The sequence below is a fragment of the Callorhinchus milii genome, unplaced genomic scaffold (assembly GCF_018977255.1).
Source record: "Callorhinchus milii isolate IMCB2004 unplaced genomic scaffold, IMCB_Cmil_1.0 Scaffold11, whole genome shotgun sequence".
Lineage (NCBI taxonomy): Eukaryota > Metazoa > Chordata > Chondrichthyes > Chimaeriformes > Callorhinchidae > Callorhinchus > Callorhinchus milii.
In genome coordinates, this window is record NW_024704752.1 from 12,747,375 (window position 1) to 12,766,543 (window position 19,169).

Genomic DNA, 19,169 nt, shown 5'->3' on the forward strand with positions numbered 1-19,169 from the left:
GACCGGACGGGAGTAGCGCTCTCACCCCGGTATCCCCTCCCCCCCCCCGGAGCGCGGCCTGTGGTTGGCGGCCTCTCCTGCGCTGTGCGGCCTCCGCCCCTCACACCGCCCACCCATTGCTCGGCGCCGCTGTCACTCAGCCCCGGGGCCGCCTATCGCCTCTCAGCAGATGGGGTTTTGGCGGCGAAGCGCGGGTGTGAAGGAGAGGGAAGGAATGGCGGCGGGAGCGGCGGGGGGCAGGTAAGGCAGGAGCCGGGGGCCCGGGGCCCGGGGGGGGAGGTGTCGCTGGGCGGCGAGGCGGTCAGGGCCGGTGGTGGTGGTGGTGGTGGGGGGGAGATGGGGCTCTGTGTCCCACCGGGAGAGGGTCTCAGTGGCTTTGCTTTCTGTTGACGCTGATTTAAGATCGACTTTTTTTTAATTTTATTTTTATTTGACGTTTCTTTAATGGGGTCTCACTATCTCTCGCGGTGAGAGATATACAGTAATAATCCATGTGATGATACTGATGATAATAATAATGATGATGATGATGATGATAATCCTCGCGTTCGATGCAGCGCTTTTTTCACGTCCTCTCCACCTCCCAAAGCGCTTCGCGGAACACACTGTAAAGCGAATGGACCGTATATTTGTGGGCGCAACGCGGCAGCCGATCGCGCACAGCGACGTCCCACAAACAGCCGCGGATTGAAAGTGACCAATTTACTATCGTTTTGTTTTTTCGGAGGGATTGGTCTAGTTGGGCGTCGCAGAGCGTGTTTGGCGCCCAGTTTTCCCCCCCCCCCCCCCCCGGCGGCCAATTTGCGCACAAGTCAGTGTCCCGACACACGGCCGCGGAGTGAAGAACTCTTTTGTTTTTGTTCGAGTAGTGCCTTGGGATCTTTCGCATCCATCTGAACTCGCAGGTGGGACCTCAGTTTAATGGCTCATCTGAAGGCGGTACCTCTCAACAACCTCGTGCGCCCCCCCCCCCCCCCAGCACTGCGCTGGAGTGTCAGTCGAGATGTGCACGTAGACCCAACTTTCTGACTCGGTGATGAAAATGATACCCGCTGAGCCGTGCAGTCTGATACGTCCTTAGGTTCAATCCTTATCTGTACTGTTGGCTGATCAAAGTGCTTACTGTGAAGTGGATTTACTGTGAAATGGAGTGGTTGTGTATTTGTGGGCGAATACGGCAGCCACTTTCTGCACAGCAGCGTTCCACTAACACTGATGAAGTGAATGACCAATTTTATTTGAGGGATTGTTGGCCAGGACACCAGGAAAAACTCCCTTCTATTATCGAATAGTACCATGGGATGTTTATTTTCCACCAGAACAGGCAGACAGGACCTCGGTTTAGTGCCTCATCCAATGGATGGCGCCAATGCATCACTCGGTGACTTCTCAGCATTAATAATCCTTGCATTTGATGTTGCACTTTTCACGCCTTCTAGACGTCTCAATGCGCTTTACAGAATAGATTGTAAAATGAATTAACTGGATATATTTGTGGGTGAAGTGCAGCAGCTAATTACACACACATTGCTTTGGTGTGTCAGCTTAAATGTGGGGCTTGAATCCACAACCTCCTGACTTAGGGGCAAGAGTGCTTCTACTGAGTCAGGCTGACACACATATGAACATTGTCCATTTGAGTCAGTTTCTGGTTGACCTCCTCTACCTGTGGAATTGCATCCCAGCATGGATTGCTTTCTTGGGGGTGGGTAATAAAAGGAGAGTATTAAAGAAAAAAATAGGAGAAGCAGCAAAAAGAAAATGCCGGGAGGGGTGGATTGTTTGGGTTTAGTGATACAGAAATTAAGTTGTGTTTGCACTTACAAGTTGTAGAAGCAGGACTGAATTTATAAATAAACATTCTGCCATTATATATCATTGGCTTTCGGTCTCATTTTTAAGTTGTTTCTCATTTTTACTTTTCTGCATATGTGGCAGTTCAGTGGGCCAAAGACAACACATTTTTGGCATTAAGGATTGCTGGCAGGTGAAAAGGAAAGAATGATATATATTTTGTTAAGGATAGACTACTGCTAATAGCCATATTTTAAGAGGGAAAAAAGAAAAATTGGATACAGATTGTAACCTCATTGAAATAAAGAGATGAGGTTTATTGACTAAATGACAGATCAAAACCACACTGAAATGAGTAGATCTGAGTTTGCAATGAGAAGCACACAGTTGTATTAAATCCTATCTCAGGCTATGACTTTTAGGAAGCTTTATGTGTTTTATTCTTGTGTCTCTCTCTCTGTCTGTACAATAGGTGAAGAGTAAACGTTTGAATAGAGGCGGCAGTACCGAAGATGGAATCAAAGTTCCTAGGATCATTGGATGGCCGACTATATGGTATCTCTCCGCCCGACAGTTTAGAGAATGGCAAAAGGGAAAGGGCTGCCTTATTTGGACTTGAAATGAGGTTGAATAATTCATTCGACTTGAGCAAAACATTTCCTCGAATAGTGAAACCTTCCTTCAGAAGTGGAGCTCCAGGCACCTGTAATCTGGATTCCTTTACAGGTGGGATTTTCTTCTGCAATTGAAAATTAAGAGAAATGCACAACTGATGGATGATGGATCGTGGGTGATATGGGCTTGGCAGAGAACAGGAAGATCTGGCGGTTGTGGGTGGGTGGCATCATTTATTGCCCACAGGAGGAGACACAAACAAATGAACTGTTTGCACTCCTTGCTGAGGAGGAGGTTGCACAGCCGTGAGTACCTCTCTGGCCAAATTCCTTGCTGAAGGAGGACGTATGGTGTTTCAGATCATCTTGCTTCCCAGTTGGAGATGGATATGTCTCCTTCCTTCCTGGTTTAAGAAAAATACATGGTGGTTGGTAGAAAAAATAGTATCAGATATAAAGGAAAAAGTCAATGTGCTTGTTATCTTAATTGTTCTTTGCTTCCCTCCATTAGGAGAATCTCTGAACTCTTACAGTTACTCTTCTGTGGCTTCTCGAAACCTTTTCTTAACTGACCGAAGTGGCTCGTTTTCCCAATGTGGTTCCCTCTCGTACTCCGGATCAGCTTCCAATATATCTAGCAACTTCTGGAATCTTCTAGCAGGGGGCGATGGTAATTCCTCTCTGCCCTCCGCAGTCCGTAACCCTAACAAAGCCATTCTTACAACAGACAGCTTGACTACAGAGGTATGCGATGAGTTCAGAACTTTATGTAGCACAACCTTGGAACCATGTACAAAAATATGCCACATGTAGAAAGTCAAAACCAGATTCAATAAAAGTAAATGATATCCTTGACAAATAAATGTTTCATCAAGACTTTACACGGATTTGGAAAGGGAATAAAACTGGAGGAGACTCCAATATAACATAGTTTCTTTGGTGCTTTCATTGCAAAGCTACATACTGCAGCAGGAAAGTATTACCACAGATCTGTCTTTGTCTCTCGATGTGAATATTTGGGGAAATCTAGACAGTATGCTTTGCAGCAACTCTTCTGTGCATTTACCGTATTGGCAAAAGAAGAAAATTGTAACCTGAGCCTGTGTTACCTAGTTCTGCATGTGTACTTGTAAATATCTAATTCTAGCCACAGTGGGGAATTGAAGTGCAAACCTTATGTGACTAACGGCTTTGCACTGTCAGACAGACTGAGCTGGGATTGCTTGTTGTGATTTATGGGGAAAAAAGCATTATATTATCCCCTTCCCCACCAATCCATAATGTGAGTTTCCACATCGCGTGCCTGTTTTGAAATTCAGCGGTTTAATTCTTAAATATTTGGCATAATTTTCTTTCCTTTATTAATCCGTCACATTAATCATAAGGAAAATGCTTTTCTAATTATAAATAATAAACCTTACATTTGGTACAGCGCTTTTCACGTCGGGAGGATGTCCCAAAGTACTTCACAGGATATTTTGTAAAGTGTAGCGTCTGTGTGTTTTGTGGATGAACACGGCAGCCGATTTGTGCACAAGCTTCAGCTCGAAATCCTCATGACCATTTGTTCTGTGTATTTGCAGATACTGGTTGCCAATGACATGGCTTGTAAATTGCTTGGTTACAGTAGCAAAGAATTGATTGGTCAGAAGTTATCTCTGCTGGTTACAAAGTCTAATCATGGCCTGGAGGAGGCATTGTATGAAGAGTATCCAGAAGTTGATGGACATGTTTCGACTATCTCTGGGAAAGTGGTATGTGTTAGCTGACTTTCACTCCTTGATCCCCTGACATCTGGTAATGTCTCCATGATTCATCCTCAGTATTTTATTACTGCTACGTGGCAATGATCTTTTTGGTACTTATTCCTCTTGTTTCCATTGAGAACGAACTCCCATCTTTTTCTTATCAGATTGACATCATTGACAGTGAGGGATCAGAGATCCCAGTGTCGGTCTGGATGAAACGTGTGACTGGAGAAGACAAGCAGCGCTGCATTGTAGTGATGGAACCTGTTGAGCGAGTGACTGCTTCGGTCACGTTCACAAACAGCGTGAGTACCGATTGTTATCTACATGCACTTTGAGAGAAAATGCAGGGTAGCCCGGTTAATTTAAGGTCAAAAGTCATGCATTTTAGTTATGATGTGGGAAGTTCTGAGACTGGCTGGAAGGGCATAAATCGTATAGTTTATGTTATATAGTGTGAAAATTGCAGTGTACATTTTTTTGTATATATATGTGTGTGAATTTATGTAATGTATAAGATTTCTGGAAGTGGAGAAATCTTCAGAAAAATATTTCAAGCACTGGAGTTTTAGTTTCGTCCTCAAATCCTGTTTCATAGCTTTCATTCACAGCAGCCCTTTGAATAACGATTGGTAATACCTGTTTTGTGGAGATCTGAGAAGGAATTATGGGATTTTGATGAATAATTTTATCCTCCAGATTATATATCATCCCATTCTTGGCTTCTATTCACCACATATTCCAGTTTCTGAGATTCACATTAAGATATATTGCATTATGTTTGTTTGTTTATTTCAGATTTAAATCCTTTTTTTTCAGGGAAAAATTATATCCTGCGACTCAGCATTTGCCCATCTTCACGGTTACATGGCTGAGGGTGACATCAACGGTTTTTCAATAACAGATGTTATTCCTTCCGTAAAGATACCATTACCTTGCAAGACATTACCAAAGGTTAGAATTCTGTGGGCACGTGTGCTGGACAATGAGATTAGAAGGGGAGGGAAAGAGACTGGTATTTTAGGTAGGATGTCCCTCTAACATCCAAGCACATTCCTAAATAAAGCTAGTTGTTTTACTGTAGCGTGCTAGATGTTTTGAACCATTTTGTAAGGCTGGTTAAGTGATTACATCAACAAGTTTGCATCCTTCTGATTTGTAGCTCAGAACCTTGCTAAACCCAGGAATTAGGATTTCTGCAGACACACAGATGTAATAATTTTTTAAATCTGAACTAGGTGCTTTCAAACACATCTGCTGCAAATTCATAACTGGGCAATTTGCCTGTTTGTTTGCTATGATAACTCTCTGTACTTTGTCTCTTCCTACAGTACTTCAGGATTCAGCGAGCTGCTGGCAGAGCAAAAGATGGCACTACCTTCCCTCTCAGTATTAAACTAAGCACTAAAATCCTAGAAGATCAAAGCACTAAAAATCAGCAGGATCTGCCACACAAACTGTGTTCTGCAGGTACAGTACAATGTAATAATTTTCATATGTCTGTTGCACAAAGTTCATTACTTTTGCGACAGGAAAAATAAAAGGAATGCTTAATTTTCTCAGAATGCATAAACTTAACCTTGAGGTAATGTAGATTGCAGTGTTGTTTATCATTGTAAAAATGACATCACATTTTAGGGATTCAGAAATACCAAATGAGGTTATTGTTGCCGCTGCCAGTTCCATCCCTCCATTTGTTCTGTGTAATATGTTCTGGATCTAAAATTCCTCTATGGAGATGCCCTTACACCCCCAAATAATTTGGGGTATTTTTGTGAAACAGATTCTCGTTCTCTTTCCTCTAGGTGAGGCTGAGGAAGACAATGGCAGTCAGGTCAACTCAGTCATGGTTTTCTCAGGAGTTGTGTGGGTTTTTACCACCATCAGTGGACTGCTCACCCTCTTGCCAGATGGAACGATCCACAGTGTGAATAACAACTTTGCTTTGATGTTGTTTGGTTACGAGAAGAATGAATTACTGGGCAAGGTAAGATAAGTCTCAATTATGAAGCATAGTTGGCTAAGGTAAAGTGGTGAATAATGCTGCCTTTGGCGAGACTTACTTGGGTTCCGTGTATGACCAGATCACTCATTAAACTATCTATGCAAGGGTATTTACCTGTCCAATTGAGATTATCATGTATTGGAATGTTCCCCTTGCAAGGTTGAGATTAATTGAATTAATAAATATAACCATCAAAAACTGAAGTTCGGAGAACTGAGCTTTGAAGCAATTCCAGCAAAACTTGGGTTTGGGATTTATTGAAAATCATACAAACCGCACAACATAGAATTTTCTTTCACAGAGAGTGACTGTTGGTAACTCATGACTGGTGTTGTGAGTCAAGATAGAACTGTGAGCACTTGTTAATTTCATGCTCTATTTATTGGGTGGGAGGTAATGAATCTTGTCATCGTGAGCAATCATTAAAAGTTTGAATTGTTGACAACAGCTGACATCAGAATAACAGCTACTGTCCAGTTGTGTGTTCATTTATTTGTTTACTAAACCAAATTAAATTGGAGCTAGTGCCTTGGGACGTCCTCCCGACGTGAAAGGCGCTCTATAAATGGAATCTTGTTGTTGTTTTTAACCATTGATTAACTTTACTTTTCTGGTTGGGTGGTTGAAGTGTCATTATCTGAAAGATGTTTGCAAAACATGTCTTTGGAGATTCTGAAATGAATAAAATGAAAAGCTTCCATTTGTATTGCATATTCTGTCATTGGATTGGATTTTTCTGAGACCGAAGGTATTCTTTCATTTTCCAGAATGTTATGTTTTTAATTCCTGGATTCTATGACTACATGGATCCAGTCGACGACAGCTCCCTTCCACTGCCACCCTTGGACGATGAATCTGATGAGATAGAATTGTGTCGCAACGATGAGGAGAATGAAGGAGGACAGCACAGTTACATCGCATTATCAGATAATGCAGAGGGTATGTCGACCGTTAGAAGAGGAACTCATTTGTCTTCATCTCTGTGTTTTTGTAACTAGTGCTGCAACCCACCCGCCTAGCTGCTGTAGTTAGAGCAATAGCCGACTTTCAAAGTAGTTATGAAAGGAGAAGGCACCAGCAGTCATCTTCTAAATCACATTTATTTGTAAACCGAATTATGAAGTTCAGTCATTTTTAAATTGGAGTCTGAATCTTATTTTGAGTAAATTCAGAATGTTTTTAAATTACTTAACTTGATTTTCATAGAGGGCACTGAACAGAACATTGTTGACTGCATACAAATACGACTGACTTTTTTTTAAAAAGGCATTTAACTTGTTTAATTCAGTAAATGGATAAATGCACAGAATATTAAGCCACGGGCTATTTCTGTATACAAGGCAACAAGGGTTCTATTGGAAACGGAGGAATATATGTATTCCTTAGAAACATATTTCCTTCTAAAGGGGATAACAACTGTTAATGTTAGTGGGGGAAGATGAGGACATCACACCTGATTAGTGAGTGTGTGGTACAGTAGTATACAATTTGTAGGGAAGGGAATTATGTAGTTGCAGAATTAATTTATAACTCACTGTAATATTTATTTGGGGTTAAGTAATTTAAGTAATTTAAAGGTAAAATGTTAAAAATCCAGGTTACAATTTACATAGGCTAAATCTTAATTAGTCTCTGTGATACTGAAATCTCTTGAAATGTAGATTTCAACTCCATGTAGATTCTACCGAAAATCTAAATATTCTAATCCAACTGTGGCTCAGGAAACTGGTGTTGAAGCTCATTGATGGGGAATTGGAATAGTAGCTCTTATTTCTATTACATATTGACATCCTTTTCTTGCCCCAACTACATTTTTGAACCATTATTTGTATATATGAAGGGTTTGAAAAACATTATTCATGTTTTTAAAATGTATACAAAAATGCTATTGGTGCTTCTTTGGGTTAGTTTAACTTGGTACTTTTTCTCCCATTGAATACAATGAGAGGTGATGTATGTGAAAAACTCTCACATTTTTGCCTACAAAATACACATTTATTATACTTTCTGTACATCCTGTAAAGCACTTTGAGGCTTCCACCTGATATAAAAGGCGCTATATCACGTGCAAGGTTTATTATTACTGAGTGGCTGAGGTAAATCTGAGTACGACTGTATAAAGTTGTGGAGTCCTGTAGCTCAGTGGTTAGAGCACTCGCTTTGCAAGTGAGAGACCTGAGTTCAATTCCAGGCAGAGGGCGAAACCTTGGGCAAGTTTCCTTACTCCACACAGAGCCTAATAATAATGCCTCCAAAAAACAAAGCAATAATAAATTGGTCATTTTCAATCCATGTCTGTTTGTGGGACATTGCTGTGCGCAATTGGCTGCTGCGTTCGCCCACAAATATACAGTCAATTCACTTTATAGTATATTCTGTGAAGCGCTTTGCAGCGTCTAGAAGACATGAAAAGTGCTATATCAAATGCAAGGATTATTATTATTAAGTACTGCATGAGCAATCATTGTAGTTTTTTTGTTTCTTCCATTGTTTTCAATGGGAGTATTTGCCTGAGGTATGTCATACAATAGAAATGCTTTTATCCCTTACTAACTTAGTGTTTTTCTTTCTTCTCCCTATGGTGCTTTTTGTTTCTCTTGGTGTGTTTCTTTGGGTATTTTTTGTGTCTAGATGACCAACCTGCTACAGGTAACATTATTCCACTGACCAGTGACATCGAGATCCCTAACACACTCCCTGTAGTATCTTCCACGATGAAAAAAGGTATAGTATACTGAGGAATGGGGTATCCCCTGTACTGCACAACTTACTCCATCCCATATTTGAGAAGCCGAATGCCTTGCCCTGTGTTTGAATTTTGTGCTGCAATCTTTTTTTAAAAAAAAACACTACCCTTTTTACCCTTCCTAAATTGATCACTGAGATCTGATCCACCTGTTCAACTGGAAATTGAAGATCCATGACTATTCCAAAAAAATCACTATGGTTGTTAGAGGTGGTATAAATTATTTTTATGTCTGTTTAAATAAGCTGGTCTGTGGCTGCAGCGTGATTATAGAACAACAACAACAACTTGGATTTATATAGAGCTTGCCATGACGGATGGCGTCTCAGAGCGCTTTAATACGATTTACATGGCATGTTAACAATTGCTTAAATTCACATACAGCGCATGGATATATTCAATTCATTGCAGAGTCCCTAATGTTTGCATTGTAATGAAAAAAATTAAGATAGACTACACTGTTACCCAGAGAGCTGTCATTGCCATTACCTAAGGAATTGTGCAATTATTCAGCGAATCTTAGTTTTCTTTTATTGAATCGTTTTCTAAGGATCATTGTAAGATTTGCTCTTGCTCAGATGAGCTTTAATTTTTTAAGTTAAAAGAAGCAAGAAATATTTCTTAGTGGCCTGCCAAAACAGACTGGGGTTAGGATAGGGATCTGCACAGAATTTCCCTACTTTTTTTATTTTGCTATGTAATTTGTGACCAAGATTAACATGTTATCCAGAAAGTAAACTTTCATTGCTTTCCACCAAATCCCCTCCCCTCAACTAAAACCAAGTAAAAAGATCGGACAGAATTAAAAATTAAAAACACTAGGATTTCAGGGACACGGGAAGCCTGGAATTTTCTGTGCATTTCTGGACTCTGATATGAAATTAACTTATTTTCTCAGAACACTTTTTAATTGTTGGCATGGAGCTCACTTTGTTTGCCTGTGACTTCAGACCGTTTTTATTTACCGCTCACTTTGCACAAGTAGATCCAAGCCCACTGATCGCAGGAGATACGGCTTTTATACAGGAGGCAAAAAGCCGATGTGTTACTGGACAGAGCATACCAATCTTTACTGGAACCAGCTCGCGGCTGGAGAGTGACGGCAGCCTGCCTTCTACCATGTCCTCTCCCCAAATAACCTCCACTCCTTTCAGCAGGTAAATGGGCAGATGTTTTTTCAGTGCTGGTTATAGGTTGTGAGATAATGATGGAAAACCTCTGCATAACAAGATTTTTGTTTGAGCAGTGTGGGCGAGGCATCAGGTGCGTTTCAGGCTAAAATGGAAGTAGATTATGAAGCCATGAGTCCTTAGCTTTAAGAGCATTGATTCAAAATTTAAGATCATGCAGAATTTTGAAGTCTTACATTTTTAAGTCAATGGTCTGAAGACTGAACATGAGAAATTTCAATCCTTTGGTTGGGTGCTCTAGTATTATAGAATGTGCGCCAACATCATACTTTTTCTTCTCAGGCCAGGGAGTAACAACACAAATGAACTGATTGCCCAGGTTCAGCAAGATACTGACCAGAAGCGTGACCCTTCATCATTGCCTTCAGACAGTGAGGATACACATGATCTTCTCAAGGTGACACCCAATCTATTTGAAACCAAACAGACCGATGGACATTCATGTCGATCGAAAGGTAGCATTCCTGAGAAAATTAAGGAATCGCTTGTGTTAAAGGACTCACCACAGAAATTGAACTCTGTTGTTTTATGTGGGCACTGTCCAAAAGGATATCTGGTTTCAGAATCAGAGGCATTAATCTGTGGTTGTCCTAAAGGAATAGGCAGGTTATCGGACTCCTCAGCTCTGAAAGAAAACCATGACTCTAATATCTACTTGTCCAATTTTGGTACTCCAGATTATAATAATGTCTGCAACTCGCCAGGGACTCCTACCCTTGATGAATTGTGGCCTGAAAATAGACCGTGCACCTACATCAACAATGTGGAAACTTTAGAGAGGAACTTTAATAATGGAGATCAAATCTCTAACCGTGATTCCCTTATTGACAGTTGTAATATTAGAGATCCACACAAAGAAGAAATGTTGTACACCAGAATATCATCCTTGCGTAACCACAATCTGGCTTTGTCTAACAGCGAAGGACAGACCAGTGTCAGCAAGGGATGTCAAGTGATCATTGTTCCAGAAGCACACAATGCTCAGTTACAATTGTCTACCAGACAAGACCTCATTGAAACTGATTCAAAGACTACATTCGCATCTGAGGTTGATGTAAACCTGATTCTTCGCAATTTTGGTGATCTAGATCTCAGCAGTGACGGAGAACTAGTTTCTATGAACCAGTCCAGCACGTCTTGTACCACCGCAGAGCTTCTCCGGACTCCATCTCCCTATGTGGTGGATTCAGACCTTGAATCAGAACCTGAGAAGACAGGGATGGATTTCCCATCTGCTGACCAGGAAGAACTGATGAGCACTGGCACGTCTTCGTTTACTTCATTTAATGCCATCAGAGATTTGGGGACATTAGAACAGTTTGTGCCGCACTCGGTTGGGGCTAGTTTTTTACCAGAAGGAAACGTACCCAGCCAGCATTGTTGCTATGGTAACGAGGTGCCGAGTGACAGCGGAACCCCAGTGAAAAATAAAAAAGATGAGATGGAGCGACACATCACGTCGACACCGGTTGCCCAGAGGTACTTGAAGGATTATATTTCTTTACAACCCAGCAATGAAATTACCGAGGGAAGCTACTCTGGAAGCTGCTACCACAGGGATGGCTCGAGACTCTGTAAGTCAATTTAACATTCATAATGTACGGTGGTGTAATACTCGACAATGCTCAGGCCCTAGAGCCGGAATGGTATGCTTTGTCATGTGTATTGTTGCAATGGCTGGGGAAATACCAGTGACCTCCAGAGGCAGAATTTCACCATTACAGTGCTACATAATTCAATCATTTTGACTGTTAATTCGTGGTTTATGCTACTTGAGATAGAATGGAACTTAATTCCCTGGGCTTGCAGGTAATATTCAAATATTGTATTATTTCAAATCACATTCAATACATTTAATTTTTTTTGTAGGATTTGGTCCCACATTCTTAGCAACTTTCTAAAATAATTCTCCCTGTATTTTTGAACTGATTTGTTTCACATCTTTTAGGTCTCCTTGTGCCATATTAGCATTTGCTTGTAAGAGGGTGGGAGAGAGTTCACAATGGCTTAGCTGCTCCATGCACAAAGTAGCTGAGCCATGCAGACTAGAAAGGTGATGGGTTTGATCTCTGATCTGTGCTGAGTTGAATGACTTCATGAGCATGAAACTAGAAATACTACAACTGAAGTTTGAATTTGTGGCTGAAGGAGAGAATAACAGGCATGATTCCCACTCCTCGTTGCTATCCAGTGTCACCTGTTGGAGGTGTGTGTGCGTTCTAGAATTCAAGTACTCGGATGCGTTCTATATTTGGTATATTTCTGCTCAGATAATCATAAATCTACAGTCTGTGCCTTCTTGTTCCAGGTATTGTATTTCAGGTTAAGTGTCTCCACTTGCAAGATGGAGGAAAGTTGTATTGTGTATGGGTTGTCCGAGATCACATTCAGAGTCAGAGGGAAGCTGCGCTGAAGTCTTTCTTAATGTCCACTCTCAACAGTACTTCCATGTCTGCAGACCACTCTGGTGTCAGCCTCGGAGAGGTTAGTCAAATTGAACCTTTATGACCGGGAATTCACTCCACCGCTTGGAGCTCACATAGTGAACATCTCTTGTTATAAGGCTGGGCCCATTAATTCCCACTTAGATGATTCTATGATATTTGAAGACCTAGAGAATGCTTCAAGTACATGGGAATTTCCTCAGAAGATATTTCAAAGTTGATGTTTATATCAGAGCTGAATATTTGGCAAATGAGAGGAAGGCATCACCTGATGGGGGAGTGGTGGGGGGAAGAGATTGTAATGCGGTTGGTCATTCTCACAAAATGTAGAAGAAAAACTAGAAGAAAAATGTAGAAGAAAAAAAAGAACTGAGTTCTGGCATGCTGCTCTCACTATTGTGAAGCACACAATCTATTTACTTGCCTGAGAGTTGAGAAAGTTTTATTTCTAAGTTTGGTAACACAACATTCTTTCCCTTCTTTCTTCTCCATGTATTCTGGCCTGCTTCACAGGTGGTATAATAAATGCGTATGTCATGGGAAGCACATCAAACATTTCACACATTTCTGTTCTTTCCAGGCTATCATGGAGACCGCCAGGTCAAATGGCATGAAGTTTTCTGAGGATCTGGAGACAATAAAAGCTTTCGAAGGAGAATACTCCAATCACTACAGCACAGTCAGCCCATTAGGAAAAGGGGCATTTGGGTTTGTGTGGACTGCCATCCAAAAGGATACAAACAAAGAGGTATAGTATGTGCATGGTTTGATTTCTAACTAATCATTATTGCTGCTTTTTACATCTTAACGTTTATTTAAACTGCAGCAGAGCTTGACAGTAATGAGATGTTGTAACAGTAAATGTAAAGGCCAACTGCAATCATCAACATTTTACTGCTGAAAAGTTCATTTTTTAGAGTAGCTTGGTTAGATTACTTCTATTTTATTCATAATTTTATTTCATGGAGTTCTAGGTAGATGTAGAGTTGTGGACTCAGTCTTGTACATTAAATAACATCGAAATATTGACATTTAGAGGTGTGTTAGGGCTCACAGCATTCACTTAATCTTTTATTCCCTTCTTAAAGCTTGCTATAGATCAGTTGTTCAATCTGTGAGAAAATTGTAGTTAATGACATATTTAGTACAAGGTTGTTAAACCTATATGGGTGCTTATGATGGTATATAAAATATTTACACTCACTACTCAAGGTTACACAGTTCATAGCTTTAATACTTCTTTCTGATTTGTTCCTCCAGGTTGTTGTGAAATTTATTAGGAAGCAGAAGATCACTGAGGACTGCTGGATGGATGATGTAGACCTTGGTAGAGTCAGCCAGGAGATTGCAATCCTCACGAGGCTCAATCATCCCAACATAATCAAAGTCAGTTGATTTTATTTCCTTCTTTTATTTCCCTTGCCCTTGTTTGCATTTATTTTTCGTCCAGTATTGGCTAAACTAGTCAATTGATGGAGCTACTGTGAAATCCAACAGGACCTGCTTTAAATTCCCCCACAGGTCATCAGTGTCTTTGAGAACATGGATTTCTTTCAGCTTGTGATGGAGAAGCATGGAGTTGGATTGGATCTCTTTGAATTCATTGACCGACAGCCAGACCTGGATGAACCACTCGCGAGTTACATCTTCAGACAGGTAAAAGGAGCAAATTGCCAACTATTTTTGAGAGATGGTGCGAAAGTAATGTAGTGTAAACAGGTAATAATAATCCTTGCATTTCATGACTTCTAGACGTCTCAAAGCGCTTCACAGAATATACTGTAAAGTGAATTGACTATATATTTGTGGGTGAAACAAGGCAGGCAAACAGTTGTGGATTGAGTGACCAAATTGTTATTGGGTTTTTTTTTCTTGAGGGATTATTATCAAGTGTGTAGAGTAAGGTAACGAGAAGGATGGTGATAGACTTGGGTCTGCGTGTATTGCAGATTGTAGCTGCAGTGGATTATCTGCACAGTAACAACATATTGCACCGGGACATCAAGGATGAGAATGTCATTATTGATGAGGATTTCACCATCAAACTTATTGATTTTGGCTCAGCTGTAACGTTGGAGCCTGGGAAAGTTTTCCACATGTTTTATGGAACAATTGAATACTGCTCCCCAGAGGTGTTGCTGGGAAATCCGTGAGTATTTCACTCGGAGTTTGTCTCAAAGGGTAGTTGCTGTACCTTGTTAACTGCTTTACTTTAACAAGTAACTACATGCATTTATGTAACTCCCTTCATGTGGCGTAGTGTGTCGGAACACTGCTAGAAGCAGAATGCTGACATTAAGTTGCTGCCTTAAACTAACTATCAAGCAGTTCACAATGTTAAAACAACTAGTTTTGCTGTACTATCCTAGGTGTCTTAGAATGATCAGGGAAAGGATTAAGAAAAGGAAGGAACAGATTTATTTACGTCTCCTATTCCCTTGGCAATGTTCTGTTTTTCTGTTTGGATGGTCTGACCTATGAAACTCCACTATAAAACCAGAATGCTGAGAAACTGGAAACTGGAGACAGGTTTATGTTGCCTTCTGAATGAAAGTAAAAATTGAATCCCACAGGTCTATATCAAATATTCTTATTTGCAATATTCATAAGAGCTATGATATGAGGATGGAACATCATGCCACTGCTAAACCAGCTCCTGGTAGTTGACACGGGTAGAGAAGTGTTATTTTACCCCCATTGGTCAACTGGAGGTTTATTAGTATTAGCTCAGCAATGAGTTTGGAGCAATTACATTTCTTACTCCCTTTCAGATGTGTTTCATGATCTCCTGTAGAAACGGTTTTCTTTGTGTGCAGGTATTGTGGTCCTGAGCTAGAAATGTGGTCCTTGGGAGTGACTTTATACACCCTGGTGTTTGCGGAGAATCCATTCTGTGATGTGGAAGAGACTGTGGCAGCCGTGCTGAAGCCACCATTCCCAGTGTCCGATGGTAGGATACCNTTTTAGTTTCAGAAAAGCATCAGGTTGAATAGTACAAGTGTATGCATACAGCTTTGGGTACGGGGCTGAGACTGTTCGCTTCTCACTGCAAGCGGATTTTCTAACGCTGCTGCATGTGACGTCAGCAAGGTTGGTGTGGAGGCATTGCATTTGCGGTGTGGGGTGAAATGCTTGTTGATCAGCCATTGTGCCTGCAGCACAAGCTGCTGCCTTTTGGGGAGGTAGTGATTCTATTTGGTTTGCAAAGTGGGGGTAGGGGCAGTTGGAACATATGCAGCAGATGGGAAAGTGCCATGTTTTGAAGACTACTGGAGAGGGAGACAAAACACAGAAAGAAGAAAGTAATGTCATTTTTTACAGTTCTTCGTTGTCAGGTAAAGTTTATTTTTCTAGAATTTTGTAGCAATTCACTGACATGTCTCTTCCTGTTCCTGTAGAGTTTATGAGCTTGGTGTCACAGATGCTGCAGCTTGACCCTCAACTTCGCCTGACCCTGGATGAACTGCTGCAAAACCCGTGGGTGACACAGCCGATCAACCTGGGCCTGTACACCTGGGAGGAAGTGTACCTCACAAAAGAAAGAGAGTGACCATCTTTATTCTCTTATTCTTTATTAGCAACTGGGAATTGGATGATGAAGTGGGATCCCTAAGCGTCTTTTCTTGCAATGCAGTAATAATGTTTGAGTGTAATTTAATTAAGAAATTAATTGACTTACACACTTAGAGATTGCAAAATGTGCGTGTTTTTTTTCCAATTTCATCTTTTTATTTCGTCCTCATCTCATTGAAGGTGTGCTTGCTGGGGTATTGGAGTCCTGTAGCTCAGTGGTTAGAGCACTCGCTTTGCAAGTGAGAGACCTGAGTTCAATTCCAGGCAGATCAGGGCGAAACCTTGGGCAAGTTTCCTTACTCCACACAGAGCCTAATAATAATCCCTCCAAAAACAATAATAAATTGGTCATTTTCAATCTACGACTGTTTGTGGGACATTGCTGTGCGCAATTGGCTGCCGCGTTCGCCCACAAATATACAGTCAATTCACTTTACAGTGTGTTCTGTGAAGCGCTTTGGGACGTCCTCCCGACGTGAAAAGCGCTATATCAATGCAAGGATTATTATTATTATTATTATTACATCTCCATAGCTGTGGAAACATGCTATTATGGAGGGGCAAAACACAATACTGTTTTTCCTGATACCTCCGCACACACACACACAGCAGAGGTTACTGGAAAGCAGTCGGGAGTGAGACCCTTAATTGATTTCCTCCTCACCCCACTCTACGGACATTTGCTCAATTATAGCCTCACTGTTGTCCTGCCTCTGATTGGGATCATCACAGAGGAGGAATCCAAGGTTAGATAAAGATCGGGTGTTGCAAGATTCTTCTTAGAAAACCAGATCATTGTTTGGCGTGCTTTATATAGACACTGGGTTTAAAAAAAAGCCAGGAGAAAAATGATTGTGTTTTTACAGCATTAAATATAAGACCTGCATGAACTCGGCTGTGTTGTGTGTCTTATGTTCTTATGTTCTTTTCAGCACACAAGTGCAATAACTTGCCACTGCTGATACACAGTGTTTTATGAATGCATTTCTTACTTTCTCTGAACAGGATCATCCATAAACTGCTCTGCTGTGACCGGAGAGGAGAACGATGAAATAATTTCTCACCTGAAGCCTAAAGGCGGTCAGGGTGAAGGTTGTGCTGATGGAAATGGATGCAGTGCTAATCACACCGAGGATAACCGTGCATACAGTGACCCCTACGGAAGTGATTAGGCAACCACAGATTCTGAAATGTTGGGCCTCTCTCAGAGATCCAGATTCTTCTTGAAGAATAAAAAAGACAGTTAGGATGTTTTTAATAATCCAATACAGGATAACATCTGTTTTTATTTAAATTATATATTTTTTTTCTCTCTCACTGTGCACTCCTGTGCTGTGCTAGTTGTCTATATGCCAGGAATCAATAGTTTCAGCAGCTAGCTATTGTGGCCATTCCATAGATGTGAACCAAGACAGCAAATATCAGTTGTCCTGCCAATCCCAGATCTGTATGTTGCAATTGCATGTTCCCTGTGGGGATGGGGCAGTTTAGAGCCCGAACCTTGTCTGATTGTTAACTCTAGGGATTCTCTTGAGTAGCTCTGGAAATCTCGTGACACTGTCTTCATTTGTATGTCATCAGATGGGACAGGTGGGGTTAACCCCTTACATCCTCTACATGTTATAATTACTATGAGAGGCTACGCCAATGCACTGTATGGAATATGCAGTCAACTCACCCCTATGAGTGTGAATAAGGCTACTGCTTTGAATAAGCACATCTCACTTAACAGTGGCCACGGCTGGTCATCTGAATACGCCTTGAGAGGATGGTAGAAATCGCAAGCCTGACTTTGTGTACTCTAGTCACATGCCTTACACCGACAAAGTCCTAAAAGGGTGAGTGAGACCAAGAGGTGCTTGGAATGCCTGGCACCCACACTGTTGCAGATATTTGGAAGGTGAGGAGATTATCTCAAAGTTCTGCTTATGGTGGATATTTGGAATATTGTGATAAAGAGGCTAACCACCTCGTGGTGAATAGCTGCTGATAATGTATAGCTCTTAAGGGGATAATATGCAGCTTCAAGAGCTGAGGCCGTAGGTTCCTCGTTTTACTAAAACATTTAAAAATTCAATATGCTTTACACCCCCAGTAGCACTGTATTAATACAATATATGACACTCCTGTATATATTGCATTGTGTGCTGTTACATAAGACATTCCTGTTTTGACCATTTATCATGGCTGGAAGTTTTAACAAAATCTTTTTAGGGACAAAGAAAGTTAATTTACAGAGTTGCTTGACCCTATTTCTGACTCTTTAGATTCCTTTATATTTATTTGGCTCTATGAGACAACCTTTGGCATGAAATACTATTAGTTGTTACTTCAGGTAAATTGTAACATGGCTGTTCTCAGTAGGAACATAATTTACCGATTTCAGTGTAATTGCTAAAAGGAAAAATGTGAGTTGCCCAGTGTCAAAAAACCTCCAAATTGTGGAACAGCAATTCCAACCTCGTAATTCTCAAGCTGCTTACTGTATTTTTCTCCATTTGTAGCCCAGAATCTTTGCCAGCTTCAGAATGTCTGTCTTTAAAGTAGGTTCTGCAAGCCAGCCTTGTATTGCTAAACGCCCTGCAATGGAGTCCCACAGCTGCCTTGTCAAAGAATCTGCAAACACATGTGAATCGAGTGCATGTGATGGTAAAGTGTAGTGATTTAGATAAGGCAAAAGATTGTTGGGTCGTTTGGTTAAGGTTTTTTTAGAATTTTTTTGGGTTGGTGCAAGGGTTAATTAGAGAGTTACCTTTACATAGAAGAGGAAGATCATTTCAGCATGAAGGGTAACTGATGCACCACCTTACCACATGAAGTTTCAGCGCTTTGGGACGTCCTCCTGACATGAAAGGCGCCATACAAGTTTGATTTGTTGTTTTGTTGAAGTTTACCTAAAATCAGCACTAGTTCAAGTTGTGACACGGCATTGTCCTACCACCTGGTGGAATAATGTGTTTTCTTGATGAAGGAATTAGAGGAAGAAAAAACACTACCATGTATATCTAGAGACCAAGTTATCATAACAGACTGCAGATCCTATAGATCTGAGGTT

General features: G+C 41.0%; 1 protein-coding gene across 1 annotated transcript; it reads left to right on the forward strand.

Moving 5' to 3' along the window:
* Window positions 1-174: 174 nt before the first annotated feature.
* On the forward strand, window positions 175-19,084 carry pask (PAS domain containing serine/threonine kinase). Its single transcript, XM_042339313.1, has 20 exons — window positions 175-240; window positions 2,267-2,520; window positions 2,920-3,152; window positions 3,992-4,162; window positions 4,321-4,461; window positions 4,976-5,110; window positions 5,488-5,626; window positions 5,962-6,143; window positions 6,929-7,100; window positions 8,793-8,885; window positions 9,893-10,064; window positions 10,380-11,671; window positions 12,406-12,581; window positions 13,122-13,289; window positions 13,802-13,927; window positions 14,063-14,197; window positions 14,491-14,690; window positions 15,358-15,491; window positions 15,940-16,083; window positions 17,120-19,084. Exons 2-20 carry the CDS (start codon window positions 2,307-2,309, stop codon window positions 17,284-17,286), a joined length of 4,194 nt encoding a protein of 1,397 aa, XP_042195247.1. The 5' UTR covers window positions 175-240; window positions 2,267-2,306; the 3' UTR covers window positions 17,287-19,084.
* Window positions 19,085-19,169: the final 85 nt, after the last annotated feature.